The sequence below is a fragment of the Ovis canadensis genome, chromosome 20 (assembly GCF_042477335.2).
Source record: "Ovis canadensis isolate MfBH-ARS-UI-01 breed Bighorn chromosome 20, ARS-UI_OviCan_v2, whole genome shotgun sequence".
In the NCBI taxonomy this organism is placed as follows: Eukaryota; Metazoa; Chordata; class Mammalia; order Artiodactyla; family Bovidae; genus Ovis; species Ovis canadensis.
This window is the reverse complement of record NC_091264.1, coordinates 30,509,819-30,537,518: the sequence shown is the minus strand read 5'-3', so window position 1 is coordinate 30,537,518 and position 27,700 is coordinate 30,509,819. Positions and strand designations below refer to the sequence as shown.

At 57.4% G+C, this 27,700-nt stretch overlaps 1 protein-coding gene across 4 annotated transcripts in view; it reads right to left on the bottom strand.

Moving 5' to 3' along the window:
• Window positions 1-4,704: 4,704 nt before the first annotated feature.
• The window catches only part of FOXP4 (forkhead box P4), a 51,118-nt gene continuing 28,122 nt past the window's right edge, over window positions 4,705-27,700 (bottom strand). The window contains exons 3-17 of one of the 4 annotated variants that reach the window (XM_069564705.1): window positions 25,595-25,690; window positions 19,066-19,188; window positions 18,465-18,551; window positions 16,758-16,905; window positions 16,406-16,619; window positions 16,069-16,173; window positions 15,269-15,356; window positions 14,111-14,194; window positions 13,809-14,013; window positions 13,642-13,718; window positions 12,781-12,882; window positions 9,042-9,163; window positions 7,579-7,645; window positions 7,034-7,203; window positions 4,705-6,599 (exon numbers count right to left, since the gene is read on the bottom strand). In XM_069564705.1, the coding sequence (XP_069420806.1) occupies window positions 6,452-6,599; window positions 7,034-7,203; window positions 7,579-7,645; window positions 9,042-9,163; window positions 12,781-12,882; window positions 13,642-13,718; window positions 13,809-14,013; window positions 14,111-14,194; window positions 15,269-15,356; window positions 16,069-16,173; window positions 16,406-16,619; window positions 16,758-16,905; window positions 18,465-18,551; window positions 19,066-19,188; window positions 25,595-25,690 (1,836 nt within the window). In that variant the 3' untranslated portion in view covers window positions 4,705-6,451. The remainder of the gene's footprint in view (window positions 6,600-7,033; window positions 7,204-7,578; window positions 7,646-9,041; window positions 9,164-12,780; window positions 12,883-13,641; window positions 13,719-13,808; window positions 14,014-14,110; window positions 14,195-15,268; window positions 15,357-16,068; window positions 16,174-16,405; window positions 16,620-16,757; window positions 16,906-18,464; window positions 18,552-19,065; window positions 19,189-25,594; window positions 25,691-27,700) is intronic. The other 3 variants (XM_069564707.1, XM_069564706.1, XM_069564708.1) reach the window with 3 other exon arrangements.

The window sequence follows — 27,700 nt, the reverse complement described above, 5'->3', positions numbered from 1 at the left end:
TTGAATGTGTTACAATATTGCTTCTGTTTTTGTTTTTTTGGCCATGAGGCATGTGGGATTTTAGCTCCCTGACTAGGGATCGAACCCATACCCCTGGGTTAGAAGGTGAAGTCTTAACCACTGGACCACCAGGAAATCCCAGAGTCAGGAATTCTTATCATCACTTCGTAGATAAGGAATTTGTATAGACAAGGAAAAAATATATATATACAGATAAGGAGACTGCTCCGAAAGTCCCTTGCCCGAGGCCCAGCCTGTGCCAGAAGATGTAAATATCGTTCAGCAATGACAGTGGTAGGCCAGGCTTCTGTCAGTCCAGTCTTCCTCACATCTGCCTCTCCACACAGACCTTTGTTTTCTGCCACATGAACCTTCCTGAAGCTCCATCTAGGCCCCTCTACAAGTCTAGAGTGTTTTTTTCTCTCCCTGTTCCCTACCTGTCAGTTTCCCCTTCCCAGCTGTGGCCTCTCTTCCAGGCAGTCCTTCAGGAGCACAGGGGGCCCCTGAGCCCCATGGTAACTGGCAGCCAAGATTACATTTCATTAACAGCTATTATGGGCTGTGGACCTAATGTGCACCTAATATGCATGACACATTTTTATATGTGTCTCATTAATCTTCTCAACAAGCCAGTCATGATCACCCTATCCCAACTTACAGATGAGGAAACCAAAGCCCAGAGAGGTCAGGAAGTTTTCCCAAGACCTCAGAGCTAGCAAGTAGCAGAGGCAGGATTTGAACCCCTGCAGAGCCTGAGTTTTCTCCCCTGCAGTCCTTGGCCCTGATTGCCATCAGTTTCCCAGCTGAGAGCTGAGTCTGGGGCTTCTCTGCTGTCCACCCACTTGTTACTGTGCTTGGCTGCTCTTGACCCCAGGCAGCGGCCGATGGAGACAGTCGGAGTTCCAGTCTGAGAGCAGGAGGGGCTCTGACCCTTAGCGGGGGTGAAAGGTTTCTACACAGGACCAGGAACTCCAGCATGCCCACTCCACCCCGTACCACTCCTGTTAATTCAACCCATCTTTCAAAGGTCACCAATGCCCCCTTCCTAGCCCCTCTTGGGTAGGACAGAGGGCCTTTCAGCCTTGGCTGCCACCATGACCACTTTCTTGGGAGGGGTTGTTTTTCTAAACTTTTGAACCTGAGGTGGAGACAGACTGCAGGTGTGCGGGCGACCTGGGTCTGTGTGATGGGATGTCACAGTCACTACCGTGTGGTTTGTGTCCTTGCCCGGGGTGGCCACAGGATAATTGCAGGCTTTCAACATGGAAGGGACCTCTTGGTGTAAATGTAGCTGATGAGCAGCATCACGTGTGTGCCCATGTGTCTGTGCATGTGCTCAGGTGTGTGCCTGTGTGTGTGTGGTCCTCGGGAATCCTCTCCACCTCTCTCCTCTGCCCAGCGGCCTCTCTGCCCTCACAGCTCAGATTCTATTCCAGCAGAAGCTCTCCCCCTCAACTACCTCCTCCTCCCTGTGTGATTATTTTTATAGGGCATTTCAGCCTTCTTTCTCAGGCTCTCTTTGTCCCTCAGTGACATTTCAAGCCTCAACTTACCTGATTCTGCCTAGAGCACTCTGAAGCCAGGGCCTGATTCCTAGCTCTGAGGTACTCTGTACCTCAGTTTCCCCTTTTGGAGTCTCCAAGGAGAAGGGGGGGACAACCTGCTCTTTTCTCTTCCCCCAGATTCAACCAGATTCCTCATTCTTTTAATGCTTCACCTGTTAGTCTCTGATTCCCAAAGTCTCAGTTTCCTCATCTGTGAAATGGGGATAATAATAGTATCTAACTCAGAGTTAGGTGGCATCACTTAATGGATATGAGTTTGAGCAATGTCTGGAGATGGTGGCGGATAGGGAAGCCTGGCGTGCTGCAGTCCATGGGGTCTCAAAGAATCAGACACGATTTAGCGACTGAACAACAATGAACAGAGTTGTGAAGATTAGACAAAATAAAAGGCTTCTATAATAGGATGTGGTATGTGATAAGAGCTCGTTAAATGTTAGTAATTACTGTTACCATTAAAAATCTTTACTGACCCCTTTATCGTGCCCAGTGTATTAGGCTCCAGAGGCGTCTTCTCTCCAGATCGCTCTCATCTCTCTTACTTCTTCCGTTTCTGTTCAAGGTGCTTCATAGGTCAAAGTTGGATGGGTCTAGAAGCCCCCAAACAGCAGGAGGAACACTTTTCTGCCCTGGGCTATAGACCGCTCTCTGGGACACGGGGTCACAGGGCTGTAGTTCTCACAGGAGGTTGAGCATTCCCTCCCACTCTCCACCTCCCGTCCTTTCCTGGAGGGCAAGTTTGCCCGAAGAGGAGCCGCAGCTCAGCTTTGTCTAAAGCGCCCTCTGCTGGCCACTGGCAAGGCCTTGGTCGAGGGTGGCGAGTAGGGGGAAAGGAGCCTCCTGAGTGTGAGGGGAAGGGAATGTCTGCCCAGTGCAGAGTCCACAGGCACCGGTGTCCGTGCTCAGTCGTGTCCGACCCTGCGACCGCACAGACTGCCGCCCACCAGACTCCTCTGTCTGTGGAACTGTCCAGGCAAGAATACTGGAGCGGGTTGCCATTTCCTATTCCAGGGGATCTTCCCAACCCAGGGACCAAACTGGTGTCTCCTGCATTGGCAGGCGGATTCTTTACCCCTGCGCCACCTCGGAAGCCACTGTGTTACCTTCTCACCCTCAAAATGTCTGGCTTGGAGTATCCCTCTTTTTTTTTTTTTGGTTGCCAGCCTGAGAACAGCTTCCAAAGACAGCTTAACCCAGTAAATGCAGAAATATTCAGACCTGGACAAGCAGCCGGCCAGAGCTAACCACCTGCTCCCGATAACAGTAGGAAGAAGAGAAGCTAGACAGCATGCAGAACTTCCTGACAGCAAAACAAGACTGGGGATAAGGTGGTTCTTATTTAGGAGGTAATGAAATCCCATGGACAGAGGAACCAGCCTGATGGGCTACAGTCCATGGGGTGGCAAAAAGTTGGACACAACAGCATCTGAACACCAAATGATGGGGGGGGGGGGTGCTGTCCCACGTGGGATCTGTCAGAACAGTAAGGACATTAATGCCTGAGTCTAACTCAGGAGACGGAGGTCCACGGCAGCCTCCCATTCCTGACATTTTAAGACCTTCTCTGCCAACATCTGGGAGAGGTCTCACCCCACGTCCAAATGTACTGACCAGACATTTGCCATATCCCTGGGGGAAGGAATAAAAAAGACTAGTTTGAAGCAGGAGAAACTGAAGTTGGACCACTGGAAGGGCTGTCCTGACACTGAGGCTAGGGGTCTTGTCCCTTTAGAGTCTCCCATCTGGGAAGAATGCTCCTAGGGCCAGGGAACAAACCTTCTCCTGCGGGTGGAGTTGGGAGCTCGCAGGTAGCAGCTAACACCTCTGGATTCTCTGGAAGGCTAATGGGTTCCATGGGAAAGCAGGGGGAAAGGGAAGCAGCCACAGTGAAACTGCGGGTAACTGCTTTGCTGCAGTCAAGAATGCCTGTTGTCCACACAGACTACATGCAGCTAGTCCTACCCTAGTTCATGCAGCTAGTGCAGAACCCTGGCAGCCTCCATGGAGGGTGATGGGGGCAGATTACGATTTGAGCAGTGCTACTTCATAGCGCCTGGTGGGCAGAGCTCCCCTGGCCTGCCCGTCCTGAGATGCCCTCCCTAGGCAGGGACAGGGGATTCACCCCGGGCTCTGCACCAGAATCCAGAGGATTAGGGCACGGGAAGGAGGCGGGGTAGACGGGGCTGGACAGGTCGGGGAGGACACAGATGATGGTTGAAAAGAATAGGAAAGGCCTGAGATGGGAAGTCAGTGGAGACTCAGCCTCCAGATCCTGCTGGCTCTACCCACACCCCCCGCCCCCGCCACTTGCCTCAGGCTTGGCTTTTGGAAAGTTCCAGCATTTTGATGCTTTGTGGGGTTACTGATGCCGGTCCGCTTTCTCAACACCTTCCCTCCCCTGGCCACACTTCCCCTAAGTGCACACACTCCTTCCCGAGCCCTGCTGTGAAGAAGTGCCCATGGTACTGGAAGGGAGCTGGAGTCTGAAGGGGGTGCTCCCCTACTGCGGATGGGTAGTGGGTGGGGAGTCAGGATTTGGTATGGTCCAGTGTGGTGGTGCTCCCTACCCTGCTCTGCCCTTAACAGCCTGAACCTCTTCCTTATCTCCCCCACCTGTCCGGAGTCCCCTCTCCATGGGCTGCAATAACCCTTTTTTCGACCCAAGTCTACACTTACAAGCGCTTACACTGCACAGTGGAGGACAAGCATCTCAATGCCACTCCCTCCCCTACGCACACCTATCCAGGTAGCCTCCACCCACGGGTGATGGGCCCAGAGGGCTTCCCGGGCATGTGCTTCTGCAGCAAGAACCCTCTGGATCCCAGGAGGAAATCTACTGCGCAGTGAAAACGTCCAGGCAGGAAAACTTGGATTTCAAACCCATGAAGGAGCCAGGCCCAGGAGTTGTGACTTTGGGAGAAAACAGAATGATGGAGACCTGGTTTGAGAGAAAATTCCCTGGATGATGAGTGGAAAAGGGAGCCAGGTGGAGCGGAGAGGAGCTGGAACAAAGCTGTGAATGATCATGGAGGCGGAGACGCTGGTGCTGGGGCTCGGTCCACTTCCGCACTTGCAGCAAGCACCCCTCCAGGAGACCCCGCTGCCCAGAGCGTCCTCCCCTCCCTTGCTGACACACGCAGGGCCCGGTGAAGAGAGGACGTTTAATATTTCTGTGCTGGTCAAACAGAACACAGGTGGGGAGTACATAGGGGAGGGGGCAGAGGGCCCCCTGCCTCTTGGGAGGGGTGGTTTGTGAAGGGGTGTATGTGGGGGTTTCTTGGGAAATAGTCCAAGGAGTCTTCTCAGCAAAGGGGCCTGGCCTGGGGTGTTGTGTAAGCATCAAACACACCCAGTCCTTGGCCTTAAGTTGGGGTCCCCCATAGGGGGTCTGTGGAGAGTCTCACTTTTTTTCCAGCTCCTTCGCTGGAATCCACACTCCCAGTGTGATGGGGAACTTGGTCCTGGAGAGGGGGGTCTGGAGAGCCCCCAGGAAGCAGCCCAGGGTTGGGAGGAGGGCTCCCCGTGCCCATGGCCCAAGGGGATGAGAACCCTGCAGGGGGAGCTGAGGGCAGCAGTCTCCTCCCCTCTGCCCATGCTCCTTCCCCCAGGCTGGGCCAGAGCAGAGGGGAGGTGAGCAGGGCCCCCAGCTTCTACTGAGTCCCAGGGTCCTCGGGGTTGGGGTGGAGAGAGGGGGTGTTGGCCACCAGCAGACACTGTAAACTTTGGTTTAAAACAATAACTTAAGTCGGGGAGGGCTTCCAGCCTGGGGCTGGGGTGGGCAAGAGGAGCAGGGGACGTGGGAGGCGACAAAGGAAAAAGCCAGCGAAAAGTTTTGGTTTTTGCTTCCGGCATAAGGAAGGTCTTTGGTCATCCGAGTAACTGAGGGTGCAGGGTTGGGGTGGGTGAGGGGAGACTACAACGGGGGACCTGAAGGCTGGGGTGGCAGTGACCGGCTGGGTCACAGCAGCCACCATATTCATCCCGCCCGCTTTCAGCCTGGCCTTTCCCCCTGGCCTTTCCCCGGACAGAGGCAGACGCTTTCCTGCAGCCCCGGCACCACGTCGCCCGACTCCAGCCTCAAGGGTAGCTCGGCTCCACCTCCACGAGTCCACCGGGCACAGGCCTCTTCCTGTGCTTCCTGGCGTGGGGGGCAGCAGCCAGCAAACAGGGGTGGAGGCCTGCTGCAGCCTGGAGCCAGACGCCCTGTTTCCACGGACCCCGCCCTCAATCCGGGTTCTCTCCCCACAACCCCGGGACTTGTCCCCCCAGCCCCCACCCCGCACTAGCTGTGGCTTCTGAACAGGCAGAGCTGAGGGGGCTGGTTTCTCCTGGGGCTGCTCTGAGATTTAGCTGCCCTGACCCAGGCCAGGGCAGGGGAAGGAGTCAGGGTGGAGCTACTTCTTCACAGTACGGACAAGATGGTGGAAAGGAGCACAGTTGGAGGAGGTGGGGGCCTCTGGCCAGACCACATGGCCAGAGCCAGGGGTGCGGTGCCCTGGGTTTGAGAGGGTGGCTTAGCCCCGCCTGCGGGTCTCCAAGGCGCTGAGGGGCCCTGTAGGGGCGAGCTGGTGGGGGAGGAGGGCCCTGTTGCTGCTGGTGGTTGGGGACAAGGGGCATGGAATTCAGATGTTGGGGGGGGGGTCTGAGGAGGGGTCTGGGCCCTCCGTGTCCTCTGCCGGTCCCAGACCAGGGATTCTGTGTCCCCTCGGGGTGGAGGGCGGACCGTCCCTGCCCCCGAGTGTCGTAGGTCAGTCAGGTCACCTTGGGAGTTGCTGGCCCAGCCCCACCATCTGAGTCCTGGAAGTGCCTTGAGGTTGGGTGGGGCGGGGTATGGGGGTAAGTGGGGCCTGCTCCTGAGGGCGGGGTCTCACCCCTGCCCCCGGAGGCCCTTAGGACAGCTCTTCTCCCGGCAGCTCGTCCTCCAGCTCCCTGTCTTCTGGAGGGCCCGCGGTGCTGGGGTTGGGGGGCCCCAGGGGGGGCCCGGGCCGCCTGTCCTCCTCGGCCTCAGCCGGCTCCTCTTTCACCTGTACCTGGTGGCTGTAATGGGAGGGGTGATGTGGACACCCAGGGGGCCTCCCCCTGCCCGCTCCCACCCCAAACGCATCCAGAATCTGGGGGCACCGGGGGGTGTCTCCCCAGGAGCCCCTCATTTCTGAGGGACTGAGGGCTGACATCAGTCTGGTCTTCCCCGGGGCTCTCTTCAAAGGAAAGGAGGTGTCGGGATGGGCAGAGATGGTCCTTGGTTGAGAAGGAAAGAGGAAGGGAGATGAGAAAGGATGGAGGAGGGAAGGAAATAAAAATAAAGGATGGAGGTGGGGAGCCATGAGGAGAGCGTGGGGCCACTGGTCCTGGGAAGAGAGCTGGACCGGAGGCGACAAGATGGGGATCCCAGCTGCAGGGGGACAAGATCCCACCTTCCCAAGGTTTGCTGGGGGGACTGAGGTGGGCTGGGGTCCGCGCCACAGCCTCACCTGTACTGGGGTGGGGAGAGGCGAGGCGGGCTGCTGCTGCCATTGCTGGGCAGTGGCTCCACGGGGGCACCCGCGTCGTCGTGGCCGAGGGGCAGGAGGCTGCTGGCGGAGCCAGGGTTCAGCATGCCGGGGCTGTTGAGGAGGGGGAAGCTGCTCTCGGCCAGGGCAGCCTGGAGGGTACAGAAGTGGAGGCCCGTCAGTGGGCTCCACCTGGTCAGGTGATGTCCCTTCCCCAGCCCTCAGGAGCCTCCTGTGCTGCGTGTCTGCGCCCTGGCAGATCTCTGGTGCTCCTGCCTCTGACCCTGGCCTGCCTTTCAGCTTTGCTGAGAACCTGGGCTTGACTTATTCCCCTCCAGGGAGACAGAGGACCCCTCCCACAAACGAACAAGCCAGGGAGGGGGACTCCATTGCCTATCTATGCCAACCTCCCTGCCCTGTGCCCCGTGTCTCTGCCAGAGAGGGTGGGGGAGGCTCTCTTCTGAGGCCAGCGAGCTGGAGGGAAGGTGACAGGGCTGGAAGGCGCTGGTCGGGGACCAGTCCACTACCTGGTAGCTGGCGTTAAGTGCTCCGTAACTGAGGCCCGAGATCATGTTCTTTACCAAGGTGGGGCTCCTGGAGGAAAGAGAAGGCATGTCTGCTTCATTCATTGGCTTACTCCTCACTCAGGCCTTGACCCTAACTGAGGGCCTGCTTTGTTCCAGGGGAGGTCCCGTTCAATATCCTGGAGGTCATAGTCAGCCGTGCCCATCTTGTTCAGCCCTCCTGCTGACCTGAAACAGCAGGAAGCAAGAGCCGCCTTCACAGGAGAGCTGCCCGGGCTCCTAGGGACCCTGGAACACACCCAGAGTCTCCGAGCTGATGAGTGGGACAGAGATTCCTCCCTGTGTCTTTCTCCACACCAGGCAGCCCAGGAGCTTTTCTCTTCAGTTTAGATTTCCCACTGTCCGACAAGGTCTGAGTGATAGCCTCCAGAGTCCCCTTTCTGTAAAATCCACTTTCCTGCCATCCTGAATTTTGGGACATCTAGAATGCCATGTGCTCAGCCTGTCCCCACATGCTCTACACCACAGGCTTTTCTATACAAAAAAGTACTCCAGGATTTGGGTCAGGAAAAGCAATGGCTTAAGGCCATCCTTCCACAGTGACTACCCCCAGTTTAGAGCGTCTCAGAGAGGTTAAGAAACTGGCCCAGTGTCACAGAGCTGAGGAGAAATAGAGGTATAATTAGAGCCTAGATCTTCTGATTACAGGGTGAAAATGGGACATGAAGATTTCAAGTGTTGGGACTGCCATGTGAGGGCACTCAGAAGGGGTGTGGTTCCTTTTTGAGTCCCAACCCTGCCCAAGCCCCCACTGCCGCCTGAAGGTAAGAAGGCTCTTGTCTGGGAGAAGGAATCTTTGAGGGGTACAGACATCCACAGATATAATCTAACTTGCTTCACACCTCTCTCTGCCTCTTCATAGGCCTCTGGCCCAAGAAGCACAGGCAGGCCCACATGAGATGTCTGGGGTGGAAGGTGGCAGAGCTGGAAGGGAAGCTGAAAGAGGAGGCTCTGACCCTCTCCCAGGTCCCTCAGTCTCCACTCAGAGCACTACGTAGGAGAGGTCAGAGACCCAGCTGTCAGGGATCTGCTGGGCAACTGCCTCCCAGCCCCTTGCCCTCTCTGGGCCTCCTCTCCCTGTGAAAAATGAAGAAGTGGGGCCCAGGGATCTCACAGGTTTGGCTCATCCTGTGACAAGACGGGGGAGAGTGGCTCTGGGGATGGCAGCCCCTTTGTCAATGGCCACGCTGGCTGCCACCTGCCCACGTCCTGATGCCCGGTTCCTCTCAGCTCCTCCCTCGGTCAGAAGCAGAAGACTGAAATGTCCTCTCCCTGAATCACCAGTCACTTCCAGACTCTGGGCCCTCCTGGGCCCGTGGCCTCCTTTCTCCCCGCCCTCCCCCACGGTGGGAAGGCTCTGGTGCACGGAGGTGCCCTGGGGAGGTATGGGGGGGTGGGCCACGCACCCCGTCATCTTTGGCGGTCTTCGCTTCTGGTACTCCCGCTCGTCCACAGTCCACACGGCACCCTTGACGTTCTCCACACGCACGAAGCACTTGTGCAGGCTGAGGTTGTGTCGCACCGCATTCTGGGGGTACGGGGACAGGAAGCAGATGCTCAGAGGGGGCCCCTCCTCCATGCAGGGGAGCACAGGCAGGAGAGTTCTCAGGTCCCACCTGGTCCCACCTTCCCCGGCCCAGTGACAAGCGGCAGTGGGTGGGCAGGCAACGACGCGGCTGGAGCGGAGGGAAGGCCCCTCTGCGCCCTTGGAGCCGAGGGTCCCCGGGACCCCTCGCCACCGCCAGCCCACTGTATCGTCTGCTCCCCGCCACATTTTAGAAAACTCTGTCTACCAGGTGACTGAAACCTCGTTAGCAATAGCCCATTTTCCCACCATCATCAGGCAAACACATGCAGTCGTTGGGGCTTCTGAAGAGCACGAGACCCCATTCAGGCCCTGGCCCCTCAGTGAGCCTGGGACGTCGTAGCTCAGGCACACACAGTCTCCATTAAGCCTCAAAAGTCTTGGGAATAACTCAGGAAGCCTTGCTGCAACTTCCTCTATCCCCTTGGGGCATGGGAGCCTTGACTCTGGGTTGTGGCTTAGACTGTTACTGTTTAGCCGCTCAGTCGTGTGACCCCATGGACTGTTCCCTGCCAGGCTCCTCTGTCCATGGGATTTTCCAGTCAAGAATACTGGAGTGGGTTGCCATTTCCCTTTCCAGTGGATCTTCCCTACCCAGAGATCGAACATGCGTTCTCCTGCATTGGCAGGTGGATTCTTTACCACTGGGGCACCAGTGAAGCCCTCTGGCTCAGAAAACATAGCTTATTGAGAGCACGAAGTATACAGTAGGGGCCTACTGCATGCTTGTTAACATAAGGAAGCTGGGAGAAAGGAGTGTGTGAGTTTAGTGGCTGTACAGCAGGAAGAGAAGGGAAAAGAAGAAAAGTCACCTTGGCAGTCCCACCTCCTCCCAGAAGGATAACTTCAGGAATTGAGGTCATCTGGTTTGTAGGACACTTGGGTGGGGGCAGGGTGCTTGGCCCATATTGCCCCCTGGGAGCCTGGGCTAGAGCCCTAATCCATCCCCCACTGCCCCCCAACGTTCCTCACTCCTGTCCCCCGCTCTCCTCTTTCAGCTTCACACCCCCAAGCCATTCCTGCCCCTGTTACCTGTCCCCTCCAGCCTCCCCCCACCTCATCTCCATCCTTGTCTCCTCTTTACATTTCTAAACGGGGAGGAAAGCAGGCTGGGCGGGCAGCCCGTGCCCCTGGAGATCCCCTCTCCCTCTCTCCCTTCCAACTCTTGCCACTTGCAACTGGCCCGATTTCATTACCAATTTTAATTTGCCTCTAATTAAATCCTGTGTATTTTTCCAACTCGCTTGCTAATCCACGAGGGAGGCGGGCGGCTGGAGTGGAATCTCTTGGAGCGATAATTACAAAGGGCCTAATCACGCCGGGGCTCCTGTCTTGGAATAAATTTGCCCGCATTACGGGGCTCCGATCCTCCGCTTTGCAAATGAGAATGACCCCAATTTCCGAGGATGGCCTCACCGGGGCTTTTTTCCCTCATTTCGAAGCCTGATTCGTGATGAGAGACTAATTCGTTACGCTGAAACATTAACGGCAATTTAAGGGGTCTGGCGGGGGCTGCGTAAACAAAAGGACCGGCCCACAACACGGGCCCTGGGAGGGGACACAGGGGGAGGGCCGGCAAGGACCGTCAGCTTGGCAGATGGCCGCTCTGTCCCCGGCTGAACGGCAGCTGGCCTGGCCCACGCTGGCTCCCGACCCTTCTGCCCTGGTCTGAAGCGGACAGCATCCCAGGCTGAAGGGCCCGAGGAAGGAAAGGAGGAGGGAGGAGAGGAAGCTGAAATAGTTGAGAAGAGGAGGGACCTCAGGAGCAGACAAACGGACGGAAAGGAAACAGATGAGTCGGGTGTGTACCCAAGGTGCATTTCCCAAGTGACATGAGTGGCAGCTTGATGGCAAAAATCCTGAAAGTCAGAGTGGACCACAAGCTGAGATGGTTTCTGCTGTGCCACAGGGAGGGCACAGGTGGTGCCCTACACGTGGCAGAAGCACCAGCAGAGCACAGCTCAATGGGACGGTCACTCACTGAGTGAGCTTCTTGCTGGGACCTAAACGAGGCGAGGGGAGGTGGGGGTGAAGACCTCCACGGAAGGAGACACACTGCTGAGACGACCAAGGCTGGGCCACCAGCCCAAGGTGGTTGGTATGAAGGCCCAGGGGGTTGAGCTACGGGAGGGGTGGCTTCCTGACGGTCATCGAAGGGTTTAAGGAGTCACCTAAACCAGCTCCTCCTGACCTCAAGAGGGATTGTAGAGGTGATAAGAGAGGACAGCAAAGGAGGATAGGTGGGTGAGAGGCACTTGGCCCCCAAGGAGGCAGCTGTCTGTAGCAGTGAGGCTCCACACTGATTCCCCTAAAGGTAGAGGATTAATATAGTAAAGCAAATGTTACATAACAACTGTAATGATCCCGACATTTGTATAGGACTCTGTCCTTTATGAAACCTGGTATCCAAACCGGCTTGCAGGTTGGAGACTGAACCAGGTGGCCCCCAGAAGGCCCTGCTGGCTCAGAGAGAGGGCAGGACTGTGGTTGGCAGGAAATGACATCACTCACAGCCAATCAGAGCAGCTGCCCCAGCCTCGCTGCATCTTTGGCAAGCATTGGGAATTGGGCATGGGGATACAGAAGGTCAGGAAGCAGTCTCTCCTGCTGAACTTAGCACTTTCAAGGAAGAGAAGGCTGAGCTCTGTACAGACCCTACCTGTCCTGATCACTGGTGGGGAGGGGGGTCCCTGTGACACTTGTGGAAACCTGGTGGGCCAGGGGAGGTAGGCTGCTTAACTGCAGCTTCTGCTCTGGCCAGCAGAGGGACTCAAGAGCCAGGGATCTGATTCAGGTCCTGCGACACCGGGCCCTGGTAGCCATCCTTTCCCACAGGGCGCGGACACTTCCTTCTTTCCCCTCAGCCGCTCCCACCCTGCTGCACAGAATGTAATACTTTCACCCATCAGACAGACAGACAGACAGCACACCCCCGCATCCTGGCTCTAGAAAAATAAACAGCTTAGTGTCCCAGCTCACATCTCTGCACCCCATTTTTCTAGCATCCCTCCCTTGCCTCTTTCTGGTCCCCCAGGAAAACTCTACAGCTGAAGGTGTTCAAATGACTAATTGGATGAAGACAATTATCTTCCTGCCACTGATGGGCGGAGCTGGGGAGAGTATGAGTGTCTGTGTTTGTGCCCCACAGTACAGTCCAGGATTTCGGTCTACACACACGTCCAGGCCTGCAATCACCCAATCCTGCCACCCCACCCCCCCCCCCGCCCCATCCATTCTAGGCTTCAGAGTGTGCACTCTGGCAAGGAATCTGGACCTTCAAGGACTCCTGTGAATGGGACCCAGGCCTCCCTACCAGGTTTGGGCACTACTGACTCCTGGAGGCCCTACTTCAGGGGGCTGGGGTCTTTGGGGCCAAGGGGGGCCCCTCTAGAGAAGTGGGGGTGGGGGTGGAGGGGCCCAGGGCCCAGCCTGGGGCCTGCTGAGTCATTTGTACAGAACTGCCTCTCCAACGGGTCTGTTAGCCGGCTTTGGTTTCAAAGGGATGTGGAGATGTCCAAGGTTGCCCAGGGCCCTGGTGAGGAGGAAGGGGCATGCCTTACCTTCCAGGTGGCTGTGTTCCTGCGGAAATAGGCGAACATCCTGGTGAACCAGTTATAGATCTCATTCAGGGTCAGCTGCCTGTCGGGGGTTTCCAGGATGGCCTGTGGACAACGAAGAAGTACAGGGACCCTCAGTCTGGGCCTCCAAGGGTCACAGGCCTGTGTGCTCTCCCTAGCTCTCCTCTAGGGCCCTTAACTCGTCTGAGGACAGGAGAGACCCACGGAGGAAGCGCGTGGACAAGCCTGGGGGTGCTCTCTGGTCCTCTGAGAGGGGCAGGCTGGTTGCAGCCCAACCAGAGGCTAAAGGGAACACAAGTCTCAAGGGCCATGCACTTGTTGGAGGAGCGTGTGAATTTCTGCTGGAGGGAACATGGCTCAAACAGCCCCTGCCCTCAACTGGGAAGGAAAGCAGCATTCTTAAGAGAAAGTAGAGCAGGCCATTTGGAATTTATCCTGGTTTTGGCAAAGGGCACCCCAAGCATGAGATGGAGTGTGTGTGCGTGCGCGCGTGAGAGAGACAGAGAAAAGGAGATAGCTACGAGTGACGCTAAGTGTAATAAAAAGTAGTCTCACGGGGTAACCTGTATGTGGAAAAGAGAGAATGGATGACACGGTGGGTATGAGCAGCAAAAAACAGCGAGTGTGCTCTCAGAGACAGGTCCACCTGACCAGCAGGCTGGGATCAGCCGAGGTCCCACGGGAGAGGCCATTGGCTGAGGAGGAAACTCGGGTGCGAGCGGGACAGGACTCCCATGATGCTCTCTGCTCCCAGGATCCCCTGGGGGCCGGGACGCTGAGGGAGGTGCGCAGCCAGTGTGCCGCCCCCAACCCACTCCCTCTGCCTCCCCACGGCTGGCTCACCTGGCGGATCAGGGAGGCGTAGGTGAAGGGCGGCCGGACGTCGGCGTTCTTGTAGAACTCATGGTTCTGGGCCAGCTCTGGGGGCAGACAGTCAGGGCATGAGGAGGTAACCGGAAGCGGGGGCTCCGGCTGCGGCGGAAGACGCCCCTCCCCGCGGCGGCCCTTACCTGAGGAGATGGGGGAGCAGAACTTGTCGTTGCTCCTCCGCCGGGCGGGGCCCCCGCTGTGCAGGGAGGCGGAGCCCAGGCCGGGGGGCCTCAGCGGGGTGACGGGGGCGGCGGCCGAGGTCGGGGGGTGCGCGAGGCCGTCTGGGAACGAGTCGGCTGCGGAGACCGTCACCTTGGAGAATGAGGAGCCGGGGACTGGGTTCAGCTGTGAGCAACAGGGCAGGGTGCTGAGCCGGGGGGCCCCCAGTGAGGGGCGGGGGGCGCGCGGTTCGGAGAGCCGCAGGGAGGGGAGAGTCACTCACTGGCTGGCTGAAGGGCTTGGGCTCCGAGGGCCGCATGTGCAGATGGGTCATCATGGCCTGCAGCCGCTCGCTCTCCTTGGCGAGCTGTGGAGAGGCGGGCGGTGAGCAGGGGCCTGTGCTAGGGGCAGCTGGGCCCTCTTCCCCTTCCACATCCCAAACCTCCATCCCCAGCACCTCTCATCCCTGCCCCCTGGCGTCTCCCTCCGTCTCCTGCTCCTTGAAACCCTCTGCACTTATCCGGACTGTGTCCCCGGCCTGGAGCCCAACACAGCCGCTGCCCGTCAGTGCCCACTTCTCCTCAACAGCACACGCCTTTTCTCCCCATCAAGGGCAGAGGCTGTGGCTGAAGTTCAGTGGCACTTGTGTGTGAGGGTGCCCTCACACACTGAATGGGGATACAGGAATGGACGGATGATTCATTCACCCCTATTCATAAATTCAACGGATCTTTCACAACCATCCTCTCACGCCAAGGTGCTCTGCTGGGTACTGGAAGGCAGTGGGTAAACACTGGTTGGCTGCCTCAGGGACTGTCCCGAGTAGCCTCCAAAGTATTCCAGGCTGTAGAGCGTGGACTCTGGAGCCAGACTGCTCTGGTCCTAATCCCAGCTCTGCTACCGACTGGCTGAGTGACCAGAGGCAAGCTACTGCACCTCTGTGTGCCTCTGTTTATGGCTGTAAAGTGGGCATAGCATCTTCCCAGGTGGCGCACTGGTAAAGAATCTGCCTGCTAACGCAAAAAACACAAAGGGACACAGGTTCGATCCCTGAGTCAAGATGCCCTGGCGTAGGAAATGGCTACCCACTCCAATTCTTGCCTGGAAAATTCCATGGGCTAGGACTCTGGTGGCAGAGAGTTGGTTACGACTGCGCACACACAAAGCAGGCATAATAATAGGACCCACCATATAAGATCACTCAGAGAATCCCTTGAGTCACCTAGGTGTTTAGCATAGCACAAACAGGTACTCAACATGTTAGCTATTCCTGTTTATTTTTATTGTTTTTATCAGTATGCATCTCTTTGGGACCTCCTAGCAGAGTGGCCCCCAACCCTGGCTCCCCCCTCAGAATCCAACTGTGTTCACAGACCTTGAGAACCTAAGATGACCCTTCCAGGAGCCCCCCGCGCCCTGCCCCCACAGCTTGGGGCCACACCTGGATCTCCAGCTGCTGCACCACCTGCATCTGCACACGGCACTGGGCCGTGCTCCGGTCGTCCAGGGCGTGCTCCGTGTTGAGGTGTCTTCCGGTGGGGAGGAGGGGGCGGACAAGAGAAAGTTGGCCCTGGTCATCTTGCTATCACCACCCTCCCCTCCCCTCCTCTAATCCCGCCCACGGCCTGGAGAGCAGACAGACCATGACATACAAAGAAGGGAACCAGACAAAAAAAAAAACAGGGCCACGGAGGAAGCCCGCCTTCTCGTCAGCCTCCTTTGATGTCTTTGCTAAAATCCCAGCTACAGAGAGATCTAATTGCAAATGAACTAATTAAGTAAACCTCTGACGAAGCGTGAAAACAATTTGTTTGACCCTGATGCTGCAAGGGTCTGGGAGACAGCGGAGTTAATCAGTCAGTGACAGAGCCTGGCACGGCTGTGGCAGCTGGCCGCCTGCTGCCAGCCGCCTGTCCGCCAGGCCCTGAGGCCGTCTCTAGGCCGTCACTCGGGGATGGGCCTGGGGGAAGCTGGGGAGGGCGGTGGGAGAAGGTCTCTCCTCCTCACACCCCCACCCTGCTGGGCTTCAGCTGCCTGGAGACTGGGAACTGGGGACAAGGGACAGGGCAGGGAGGCTGCTGGACCAGGAACACAGATTGGGTGGGGGGGCGGGTAGGTGCGATGAGGGAGTTGATGGTGCAGAGAAGGAATGAGGCCCCGCCCCCTGGGGTGAGGACACAGGACACTTGGGTAAGTTGGGTGGCAGGCTGGGGGACAAAGGAGAGGGGTGGTGACACCTACTTGATAAACTGGCCCAGGTCTTCACACAGGGTCTCACAGCCTGGCCACTTGCACTCTCCATGTCCGTACAGGGGGTGGGAGCCAGGCGTCTCCTCGTGGGAGGAGCTGCAAGGACAGGGAGGAGACGGGGGTCAGGGACCCTGAACACACCAGCAGCCTGGGTCCTGCGCAGCCCCAGCTTCCCTACGGATGAGGTTTCAGTCCCTAATACAGGTTCCCCAGAGGCCGAGCACAGTTTTGTGTGCCCCGGGAGAAGCCCCCAACTATGGCAGCCCTCGGGGTCAAAGCCAGTCCCCAGGCAGGTGTGCAGTGCTTCCTCCCGGCCCAAGCCCCATACCTGTCTCTCCGAGGTGTGAGCACAGTGGGCTGTCCGTTGGGCAGGGTGTGGTGGGAGAGGGGAGGTGAGACTTTGGGGGGGGCGGCGAACGAGGTAGCGGTAGTGGCCGTGCCGGTGAGGTCCAGCCCCTCCTGCTTTACGCTGTCCTCGGCGGGCTGCCCGGGGGCACCCTCGCCCTTCCACAGCTGGGGCAGGTCCGTGGGGCACACAGCTGCTGCAGGGCAGAGAGGGGAGGCCGGTGGGGCCCCAGGAACACAGGAGGCCCCCTGCTGCAGCTGGCTCCTGGGAGCCCTTGGGGGCAAGCGAGGGCAGTGGGGCTGGGGCTGGGGCTGGGTGGGGGCTGGGTACTCACCTTGCGGGAGGGTCTGCAGGGGCCCTGAGGCTTGGCTGGGCTGCAGGCTGACCAGCCCCTGTCTCTGCAGGTTGAGCAGGTGCTGCTGCTGCAACTGTTGCATCTGCAGGAGCTGCTGCTGGAAGGCCAGCTGCTTGTTCCCCAGGGCCTGGTGGGGGGCCCGCGGGGGCGGGCAGAGAGGGGTCCCCTCAGCCTCGGGCGTGCCGTCTGGCCCCCATCCCGCAGCCACCCCCTCCCAGGGCCTGTCGGCCCCCGGAGCTGTCGTGGTGGCGTCCGCCGCTGCAGCCTCCCTGCTCCCAGCCCAGCTTCCATAGGGCTGCATGCTGCCTCGCGGTAAACACGCCTGCACGCACGCACGCAGGCGCGCAAACACACACACACACAGCCAGACCCAGACACGCAGCACGACGCCCTCCCTGCTCCCGCCTCCCTCCTTCCACGGCTTCAGCTCCCGCACCACAGCTGTGCTCGCCTTGGGGGGGCGGGGGGCTCGCATCACAATGATGGATGAGCCTGTCAGACTCAGGGGGCCACTCCTGCTTGGCGGGCACCCTTCCCACATGCCCGGGGTGCCCCCCTTCTGCTCTGAGGAGGGGGCCTTCTCCCCTCCAGCTCCTCTCCTCTCTTGCTTCTTAGATACAGAGAATCCAGGAGTCTGATGGGACTTTAACAGATCAGCATCGACAGGTCACCAGACAGGGGAACAGACACATTGCTGCTGCCCAGGTGCCCGCCAGCCGCCCGCACTTGCTTGTTCTGCTCTTGCTGGCTCTCTCTTCCCTGCCCTGCCCCCTGATCTCCCTACCAGGCCCCCTGCCCCCCCGATTCAGTACTTCACGCAAGCACTAGCGAGTCAGTCTGTCAGTAAGTCTCTTCTAAAGGCCCAGGAGCCAAGCAAGTCCTGGGTGCTTAGGAGGCAGGGATGGCTGGGCCCACCCGCCCTGGAGGTGGGAGGATGAGGGGGGGTTGCTTCTCAGTAAACCCACTCTAGAGACAATGCAGAGAGTGTAACAAATACAACACCTCTGATGGGGAGGCTGAGGCTGGGAGGGAATGACTGGGCGACAGCAAGGCAGCTCCTGGGAAGAGGCAACTCAGAACATGGCTGTGTGTGGGTGGCAGGAACGGGGCGTGGGGTAGGGGCAGGGGGTTGGGGGTGGTACAGGGCCTGGTGTGGAACCTTAGGAAGCACTGTGGCACAAAGAGGGAGAGTGATGTGGGCCGAGGGGTCCCCTGGAGAGGCAGCACAGGATGCTACAGGATGTGACAGGAGTTGGAATAGAGCTAAAGAGACTGAAAGATTCTCAGGACCAGGCCTGGAGGGCTGAGGTGCTGGGTCACTGAGATGAGGAGGCAGGAAGAGGGCCAGACCACGAGGCAGCCTGTCCTGAACGAGGACACTCACACATTGACACATGCGTGCTCAGATACCCAGGGCTCAGCACATCTGCTCTCCTCATCCCACAACACGAAGCAAGGAGAAGAGGACTGAACGGGGTTGAGGGGAGATGGAGGAATGTGCCTCCACCCCCCCGCCCCCGGCCGCAACCCCCTCCCCAGCCTCTCCTGATATTTCTACTGTTCCCACAAAGCAATTCTCTCCCAACCACTCTGGGATGCCCAGCCTCTGGCCAGGACGGGGTGAAGTGGCAGGTGAAGGGCAGGCGTCCTTTGAAGGGCATGTCCTGCCCTGCCCAAGCCCCTCACCTCTTTGGGTTGCTGCTTCCCGGCCTGCTGTTGGGTGAGGAGTTGGAGGTGGAGCTGCTCTTGCTGCTTCTTGTAATATTCCTGCAGCTGGGGATGGATAGCAGGGCGGGAGGGGGTTAGCGCTGGCCGGGACTGCTGACCCCAAGGCAGCACCAGCCCTCTCAGGACTGGGCTGCTGAAAGACAGATGGCCCAGCAGGGAGGGCTGCCCTGCCCTCCCCGGTCTGCAGTCTGCATGGAGAGAGCTTCCCTGAGTAGAGCCAGGACTGAGAGGGGCAAGGGGAGCCTCCCCCACACTCCATGCCCTCCCTCTCCCTTAGGTCAGGAAAAGGTGGGGGATGTTCTCTGTCCCTCCCTTCGGGTTTGGAGATACAGGTGGGGCCAGCAGGCTGTGAGGGTGTAGGGGGTGGGGGGTCTGCTGTGGGAGAGGCCTGACCTCTGACCTCTCCCCAGCTGTCCTGGAAGAAGGCAGGTCAGTCTGGCCTGAGCAGTCTCTCTGGTTTCTGACACTGCTGTGGCCCTTGGTGATGTTGCTAGTAAACAGGGTGGGAGTGGGGAGGCCAGAACACCCAGCCCTTCCCTCAGCCTGGGGGCAGACTCACCTGCTGGATCATGAGTGCTTGCTGCTGCTGGAGCAAGGCCTGCAGCTGGGGGGGCGACAGGATCTGCTGCATCTGCTGGGGGGTGAGCATCTGGGACGACATCATGGCCACTGACACGGGCACCTGCGGGATGGGCCGAGTCAGACCCTCACCTCCACCCCCACCCCACGGAGGCCCCCACCCAGGGCCCCGCCCCTAGCAGGGCAGAGTGGCTGCAGAGTGAGCAGCCTTGGGTTCACATTCTGGCTCTGCCACCTGCTAGCCGTGTCTCCGGACAAGTGACTCACCTCCTTCATTCTTGGTTTTCTTTCTTCTTAGAAAACAAACATTTTTTGGCCATAGAACCTGTGGGATCTTAGTTCCCCAAGCGAGGATAGAACCCGTGCCCCCTGCATGGAACTGCGGAGTCTTAATCACTGAACCACCAGTGAAGTCCCTATTCTTGGTTTTCTTGTCTCTGAAATAGCGACAGTCTCGGAAGTAGCGACAGTGGCTGCCTCTTAAGGTTATCACAGGGGCTAAGGACCTAATACTTAGAACAAAGCCTGCAGATGTGCTGTGCTTAGTCGCTCAGTTGTGTCCAACTCTTTGCAACCTCATGGACTGTAGCCCGCCAGGGTCCTCTGTCCATGGGGATTCTCCAGGCAATAATACTGGAGTGGGTTGCCATGCCCCTCCTCCAGGGGATCTTCCCAACCCAAGGATTAAACCCAGGTCTCCCGCATTGCAGGTGAATTCTTTACCATCTGAACCACCATAGGGAAGCTCTTATATGCAGTTCTTGGTGTGAGAAGATTAGAACCTAGTGACACTGGTCAATAGAACCCATGCTTTGCAGGATTTCCCCCACAACCACCAAGTGATGGGGAGGGGCAGTATGTAGCCACTGCCAACTCCTACTCAGTGTGTTCTGACAACAGGACCCACAAGGTGGGCCTGGCTAGGAGGGCAGCCTGCAGCCACAGGAAGGTTTCAAAATGCCCACATGGCACTAGGATCTGGACTTTGGCCCAGCTCACATCCATGTCATGTACTCCAGCCCATCTGCCTAGATGGCCTGGAGCTGATGCCCAGGGAGCACGGTAGTGCCATCCTGGGTGAGTGGATGGAAATCCAGAGGTCCAAGTGGGGTGGAAATACCAGGCAGGGGCACAGGGAGGCAGGCCACTGCTCCTTGCTGGGCACTGAACTTGCCATGTGACCTCTTGGCAAGTCACTGGCCGTCTCCAGAATCTCCCATAAAACAGGGATCGGACTGTGAGAGATGCCTCCATCCTGCTGGAACATGCATGGTTTTCAAACAGGGCAGCTTTCTGTCCCCCGCCCTGGGTGAGGCCTCTCTAGGAGGCCCAGAGAATCCAGCTACAGGCAGAAGATTCAGGGAAAAGCAGTACCATTATTCTTTCCCCCAGTTCCCACCTCCCCTGAAATCCCCAAGCTGGGCATTCATATCCAGGGTAGTCCAAGTGGCAACACTGTCTTGTTGCCCTGCTTTAGCAGGAGAGGTGTCCTGACCAGCCCATCGGCCACCCCCATCAGTTTTCAAGGCCTATGTGGTCAAGACTCTGATCTCCTGCCTCTCTCCCCAGCCCCAGCACAGCCCCAGCAGAGCTGGCACTCAGTGTAAGTTTATGCTTCCCTGAGCTGAGTTACCATCCCCTGCAGATCAACTTTGGGGCAGGGAGGGAGGGGAGCTGGCGGCCCAGTCCAGGAGGAGTGTCCTGCAGAGACTTGTCCTGGTCAGGACAGGACAGGTTATGTCCCCAGAGGACTCCTGGGCCCTTTTACCTTTCCCCAGCCTCATGGGTACGGCAGAAGAGGAGGAGGTGGTTCCACTCAGGATCCCTGGCAGAGGCTGGGCTCAGCCTGAAGCCACCAGTGAGGTTATCCCCAGGCAGACGGAGGACATGCAGGGGACTGAGGGACAGCAACAAGTCTCACCACTCCCACCCCATAGGCAGTGGCCGAGCCACAGCCCTGGGCTCCCCTCCTCTACCTAAGCCATCTCTGTGCAAACATCCCTGGAAGGGGCACCTTGCTTTTTAGCCACGGTCACACCGGGTGAATGAGGGTGCCCCAAGTGCAGGGTTGGAATTCATGCCCAGGTCTGTGTGCTCCATAGTTCCCGCTGTGCCCAGGTCCTGCACTGCCTGCCCCATCCGAGCAGCTCTTGAGAAGGGCTGGGAGAATGAGCAGAAATGGAACCATCCAGAGAGCTGAAGGGGTCAAAAAGGTTGGAGATTCCAACGCCCAACCTCCCTCTTTATAGCTGTCACTGGGGAAGACAGGGAAAAGTCAGGCTGCAGGGCTGTTCTGGTCCCCATCCCTGGAGGGGCCTGCGGTGGGGGGCAGACCACGGCACAGACCCACCCCGCCTTGCAGAGCCAGCCTGTATCCTTTGCTGGGTGATCCCAAAAAGGTAGTGATGAGCTCAGAGTCATGGATTTCTGAGTCAGGTGACCCAGGTTCTTGTCCCTGACACTGACTGTCTTTTGAAATCCCTTAAGCTTCCTTTTCTGCATCCACTAACTGGGGTCAGGCAGGCCTGCCTTCCCTGCTTCACAGGACTACTCAAGAGGAAGCTGTTGGCAACTGATAATGTACCAGGCTAAGCCCTGTATGTGCATCATCTCCCTGAATTTTCATAGCCACCCTGGGAAGAGGGCACCATCACGGTCATCATTTTATAGATGAGAAAACTGAGGCCTAGAGGGACAATGGGAAAAGGGGTACGTGGAAGTTATTTGTGTGTCATGAAACTCTACACAAACATAAAGACAATTACTTTTGAAAACCCTCTGGCTTTTCCATTTTCCCTCTGTCCCCCCACTCCTCCACGAGTGCACCCCAGCACTTGGGCCCCAGGAGCATTACACGGTAAGGGTCACTTGAGACCAGAGTTCTGACCCTCCCATGCTCATGGCTGTGGGGATTGACCTAGAGCAGATGGCCAGGGCTCCGGCCAGGAACACTGAGCCCAGACACCCGGGAGGTCTTTCCAGGCACCAGGACTGTGAGTCACTGCAAGTGGCCTGCAGGAAAGGATGCGGCATTTCCTTCCTTGGGGCTTTCCTACTTGGAGGCAGGGGAATGGAAGAGATGACCTTGGAAGGCCTCCCCAGCCTCTGCTGTTCCTGCCAACTGGCCGAGCAGCTGGCTGGAGAGGTGGCTGCAGCAATCTGGACGGATTACCTTGTGTGTACTCGTCTCTAAGGTGGCCCAGCAGGGTCAAGAAAGGTCAGTGAGGTGGCTGCTGCTTGCTGATCTCCTAGACTGCCTGAACCCATCCCTTCCCTTCCCGCCCCTTGGGGGTTCTGAGAACTGAACTGGAGCTCCCCTGGTGTCCCCAATGACCCCCCTCACCAGGCTGGGATGTGTCAGGATGGGCATCGTCAGCGAGTCAGCTCGGCAAGGCCAGTGAATCACCATCTGGAGGGCGGCCAGGGCAGCTAAATGCTTACAAAAGCCCTGGCAGTGTGAGCCCTGGGCAAAATGCCGCCAGCTGCCTCCAGCCCCGCCCTCAGCGACCCTGCTTAGGCTCGGGGCCCTCCAACCACCATACATGTGGTATGCTGGGCTGGGAGGGGCAGAGATGGCACCTGACACAGAAGAGGCTCATTTGGAGGCTGAAATGGATACAATTTGGTGCCAGAATCAAGGACCCAAACTCAACCTCTTTTAAATGGGTGAGTGGGGAGACTAGGCCAAGGTTGCAAATAACCCTTGAGAATAACCAGAGAGTAGTTCTCAGTCCTGGCTGGAGCTGCAGCAAGAAAGATTGTGGTGAGACACCAAGAAGAACTTCAAGGAATGGCAAGGGGGCTGAGAAGATGAGACAGTGGCTGGCTTAGCTAAGGGGCTGCCCCAACCACCCTTCTGAAGAAACTCCTAGCTACCTGTACTGCCTTCTGTGAGTGACTCTCCCTGCTTGGGGCCCAGACCCAAACCAAGCAATCTCTAGGCTGGAGCTGGAGACCTAACCTGGCATTAGAAACTCTTGTGAAGCTGGCTCTGAGAGAGGGGTGGTAAACACAGCTTGGGGGTGAGCCGGCAGGTGATCCTGCCTTGAGTTGGGGACTACTGGGAAAGCGGCTGCCACTGAGCTGCCTGACTCACCTTATTCAAACTCCAGATTGACATAATGCACTCTCCTGGGTCCTCCCACCAGCTGTGAGATCACAGAAAAACTGTTTCCAGGCCCTGGACCTCACTAGGGGTCAGAAGCCCCACTTCCTTGAAAACTGAACCTGAGCATGAGGAGGAGAGGCAAGGAGGGTGTCCAGGTTTGGAGGAGGAGGATCATTGGCTGGGACCCCAGGCTCCTGGAGAAGTTCAGACATGGCCCTAAGAACCCCCATCTCCAGCAGCCCAGAGAACCATCAGGCCACGCCTCTGTACCGGGGACTCTGGTTCACTACTGTAGCATGTGACAACATCACAATGCAGGCAGGAAAGTGTGTGTTCTGGAGCTAGTTGTTTGGCTTCAAATCCTGGCTTGGCCCCTTGTTAGCTGTGTGTCTTTGACCATGTTTCTTAACCTCTCTGGGCCTGAGTGGCTTCATCTGCAAAACGGAGCTAATAACAGCATCTGTCTCCTAGGATGGTGAAGATAAAATGGGATGATATTTGTAAACTACCTGTGTCTACCCCATGGTAAGCACCGTGTAAATGTCGTCAGTTTAGGAAGCACTGAGTAAGTGTTTGTTGAGTGACCTCTCTCACTGTTGGCAGTGGGGGTGGTTTCCTAAGGAGGATTCCACAGCGTCCCTTCTTTTCTCGGTCCTTCCAACTACCATCCAGCTCCTTCCTCTTACTGGGTCAACAGACCCTCTCTGGATTGGGGAACATTCCAACCGTTCCCCAGCTGACTCCTCCCTGATTTTAGAAGATGGTATTGGCTGGACCAGGGGCTTCCCAGGTGGCACAGCGTAAAGACTCCACTTGCAAATGCAGGAGCCACGGGGGACCTGGGTTCAGATCTCTAAGTTGGGAAGATCCCCTGGAGGAGGAAACGGGAACCCACTCCAGAATTCTTGCTTGAAAAATCCCTTGGACAGAGGAGCCTGGCGGGCTACAGTCCATGAGTCGGACATGACTGAGCATGCAAGCTATTCTAAAAGCAGTAGGCTGGGCCTAGGGGAGAAAACTCAGAACAGACTCAGCACAGTAGCCTGAGGGCTACTTCAGACCCAAGGAGTATATGGGGGTGGGAGGGGGCGTGGAGAATGAAAGTGTTAGTCACTTAGTTGTGTCCAACTCTTTGCAATCCCATGGATTAGAGCCCATGAGGCTTCTCTGTCCGTGGGATTCTCCAGGCAAGAATACTGGAGTGGGTAGCCATTCCCTTCTCCAGGGGATCTTCTTGACCCAGGGATTGAACCCAGGTCTCCTGCATTGCAGGCAGATGGCAGGGGGATGGTGGGGACGGGGGGGGGGGGGTGCATTCCCTAGTTTAAACAGACCCAGTTTTGACACTACAGGAGACAGGAGACCCTTATACTTCATTCCCATCAGCTCTCCGGATTCTGTCCTCCCCTCCCCCGCCCAGGCCACTACCCCTCTGTGCCCGGCTCCTCCCCCCTGAGAGATGTCTCATTGGATTGGAGGCTTTTAGAAGAGGGCCACTGTCTGGCACCTTTAACTTCTTGACTGCACTTACATAAAACACAGATCTGCGTTCAGAGCCCCAGGACAAAACCTAGGCCTGGGTCCTTGTCCAGGCACCCAGTACCCCATCCCTGCCCTGCCCTTCTTGTCCCCCCTTCCTTCCCTCAGCACCCCACCCCCCAAGGCTCCAGCTTTGCTCACCCTTCCTCCCTTAGATAAACTTCCTTTCAAAGCCCCGCTTAATCCTCTCCCCAATTCGGAGTGCCCTCCCCTCCCAGCAAAGAGGGGTGGGGAGAGCGAGGAAGCTTGGTGGCTGGGCCCGGCGATGGGGAGGGGGGTGGGCTGCCCACGGAGCTGTGACCCACCCCGACTCAGACTGCAATTCTCCCAAGTTCTTTGTGACACAAAAGGTAAACAGAAGGCCTGGCTTACCCCCGCCCCCAACCCCATCTCCCCTCCCCCAGCCGGCCAGATGGGCCAGCACACTGGGGGGAAGGGAGAGGGGGAAAAAAGGGCAGATTGTGCAAAGGAAAACAAAAGAGACAGAGAGACATCAAGAGACAGGAAACGTGGGGAGACAGAGGGTTGGTGGGTGAGAGACGAGGTAGGGGGAGGGCTGGGCGTGGTGGCCTCAGCGAGTGAGAGAGCTGGGGAGAGGAGGGACAGGCTGAGTGACCCAGAAGTGCTGGGGAGAGACCAGAGGCGGTGGGCAGAGAGATGCAGAAGAGGAGGGCTGAATCAGACTCAGACTCTGAGCCGACTGGCTTGGGGGGGAAGGTCAGGTGCAGACGGGAGGGCAGCTTTTCTCCACCCACCCGGCAGTGACTGTGGCTCCCACTGGGAAGTTGCCCACTCTCTGGCACTGGGGATGGGCCAGAGCACTTCTCCAGCGGGTCCTCCCCTCCCTCGGTGTCCTCCTCACCTGCACAGCAGAGGCCGACTGTTTGCTGTCGTTGTTCCCTGGGGAGCTGAGGCCCGAGGCCTGCTGCAGCAGGAACTGCCGGGCCACCTGGAGAGCCTGCAAGACAGGGGTGCATCAGTGTTCCAGCAGCTCTAGGGGACATTTGGAGAGAATGAAGGGGAGGAGGTCAGGTTCACGTGGAAGGTCATGGGAATGAAAGTGAAGAAGGAATTCATAGGGCCTGACTCCATCTTAGGCCTGTTCATGCTGATCATGCTCGGCCACCTTTCCAATGGACTCTGAACTCTTTGTTTAGTGCCTATGAAAACAACAACAGAAGGATAAGACCCCCTCCAGACAGGGGAACCTTGAAGAGCGTATCTAGGTTACTCATCGCCTAAGAGAAACCATACACTAGATCACCCCTTCCTCCAGACAGGCCATAAATTTTTCTGTATCTATCGGAGTGTAACCTCGGGTTTATTGATTATTGGCTAATTGTTTGTTTGAGCACATGAGCACATAGCATGTGAATGATGGGGTTTTGGGGATTGTATTTTCCTTGGTTTATGTAAGTCTCAAGGAATTTGGAGTGGTGGGTTCAGACACATGCACATGGGATATAAAAGATTTTCACAAATGCTGGTCGGGGTCCTTGGCTAAGAGGAGACTCTGCCTTGGGCCTGCTGGTGTAATAAACTGCACTCCACTATCTGCATTGTCCTGAGTGAGTTTGTTTCCCAGAACACGTGCCTACAACAAGAGGGTCACGGGGTCCACCTGGGCTTGTGGAGAAAGCTAGGAGTCACTGAGAGAAGCTACCAGGCTTTGGGGATCAGAGCCTGTAGGGACTCACTCTGGAACTGTTGGGACTCAATGAGGGCAGTGGTACAGAATCCGCCTGCCAATGCAGGGAACGTGGATTCAATCCCTGGGTTGTGAAGACCCCCTGGAGTAGGAAATGGTAACCCACTCCAGTATTTTCCAGTATTGCCGGAAAATTCCATGGACAGAAGGGCCTGGAGGGCAGTCCATGGGGTCCCAAAGAGTTGGACATGACCGAGCACATAACACACGTGTCAATGGGGGAGCAAACGGAAGGGTGGGTGGTCAAACAATGATCCAGGAGAAAGTATTAACATTAACAGAGATTATTTGTCGAGCATCTACTACAAACATGTCAGGCACTTTACAGGGACAATCTCATTTGATCCTCTCCTGGGAAGGTGTGAGGTAGGGATTATCAGACCCATTTTACAGATAAGAAAACTGAGTCTCCAGGAAGTTAAGTAAAATGCCCAAGATCACATAACTCAGAAGCATCAGAGCTAGGATTTGAGGCCAAGAAGCCTGGCTCCCAAGCCATCTGTCTTACTAGGTGGTCAGTCTGAGGGCTCACGGGAATATCACCCACTTGAAGTCAGAGCACACAGTTGGGTGGATGAGGGTCTGAGCACTGCATGGCTTTACGAGTCCAGGGCGGTCTGGGCCCAGGACATCATGGCACTTGGGGAATTGAACTAAATCCTGAAGGGAGTGTGAACTATCAGTGAGGCCAAGGTGGCTCAGACTGGACTCTGAGGTGGTGGGATCATGGGATCATGGGAATGGGAAGCGCACAGTTTGCAGGAGGAGCATCTCTGGCTAGTCAGTGGGTAAGGGAGGTGGGCAGATGGGCAGTGAGTGGGAGGTTGAGCAGGAGAGGTCTGGTAGGAAGGGAGGGCTCAGGAAGTTCTCTGTAAGGTCTGCCAAGCCCTCCATCCCTGCCCCTCACCCACACCCCCTCCCACTCCAGGTCAGTAGGGGGTACAGAGGCTGGGGGTACAGGACTAGTTTTGAATCCACATTCCAGAAGCAAAAAGTCTGTCTGTCCCCAGGTTCCTCGAAGACCTCCTCAGGGCCTGGAGTGGTCGTGTCCAGGCTCTGGCATCAGGCAGACCTGAGTGTGAAGTCCAGCTGTGCCACCGCCCCCACCACCCCCGTGGGGTGATCATGGGCAAGTTATCCCCTCTCCTTGCATCGAGACCTCCTGCTCTGCAAACCTGGGCCACCACCCAGCTCCGAAACACGTGGGGGATGGGGGTGTTAAAGGACCAGTGCTTGGCACACAGCTGGCATTCTCAGGAT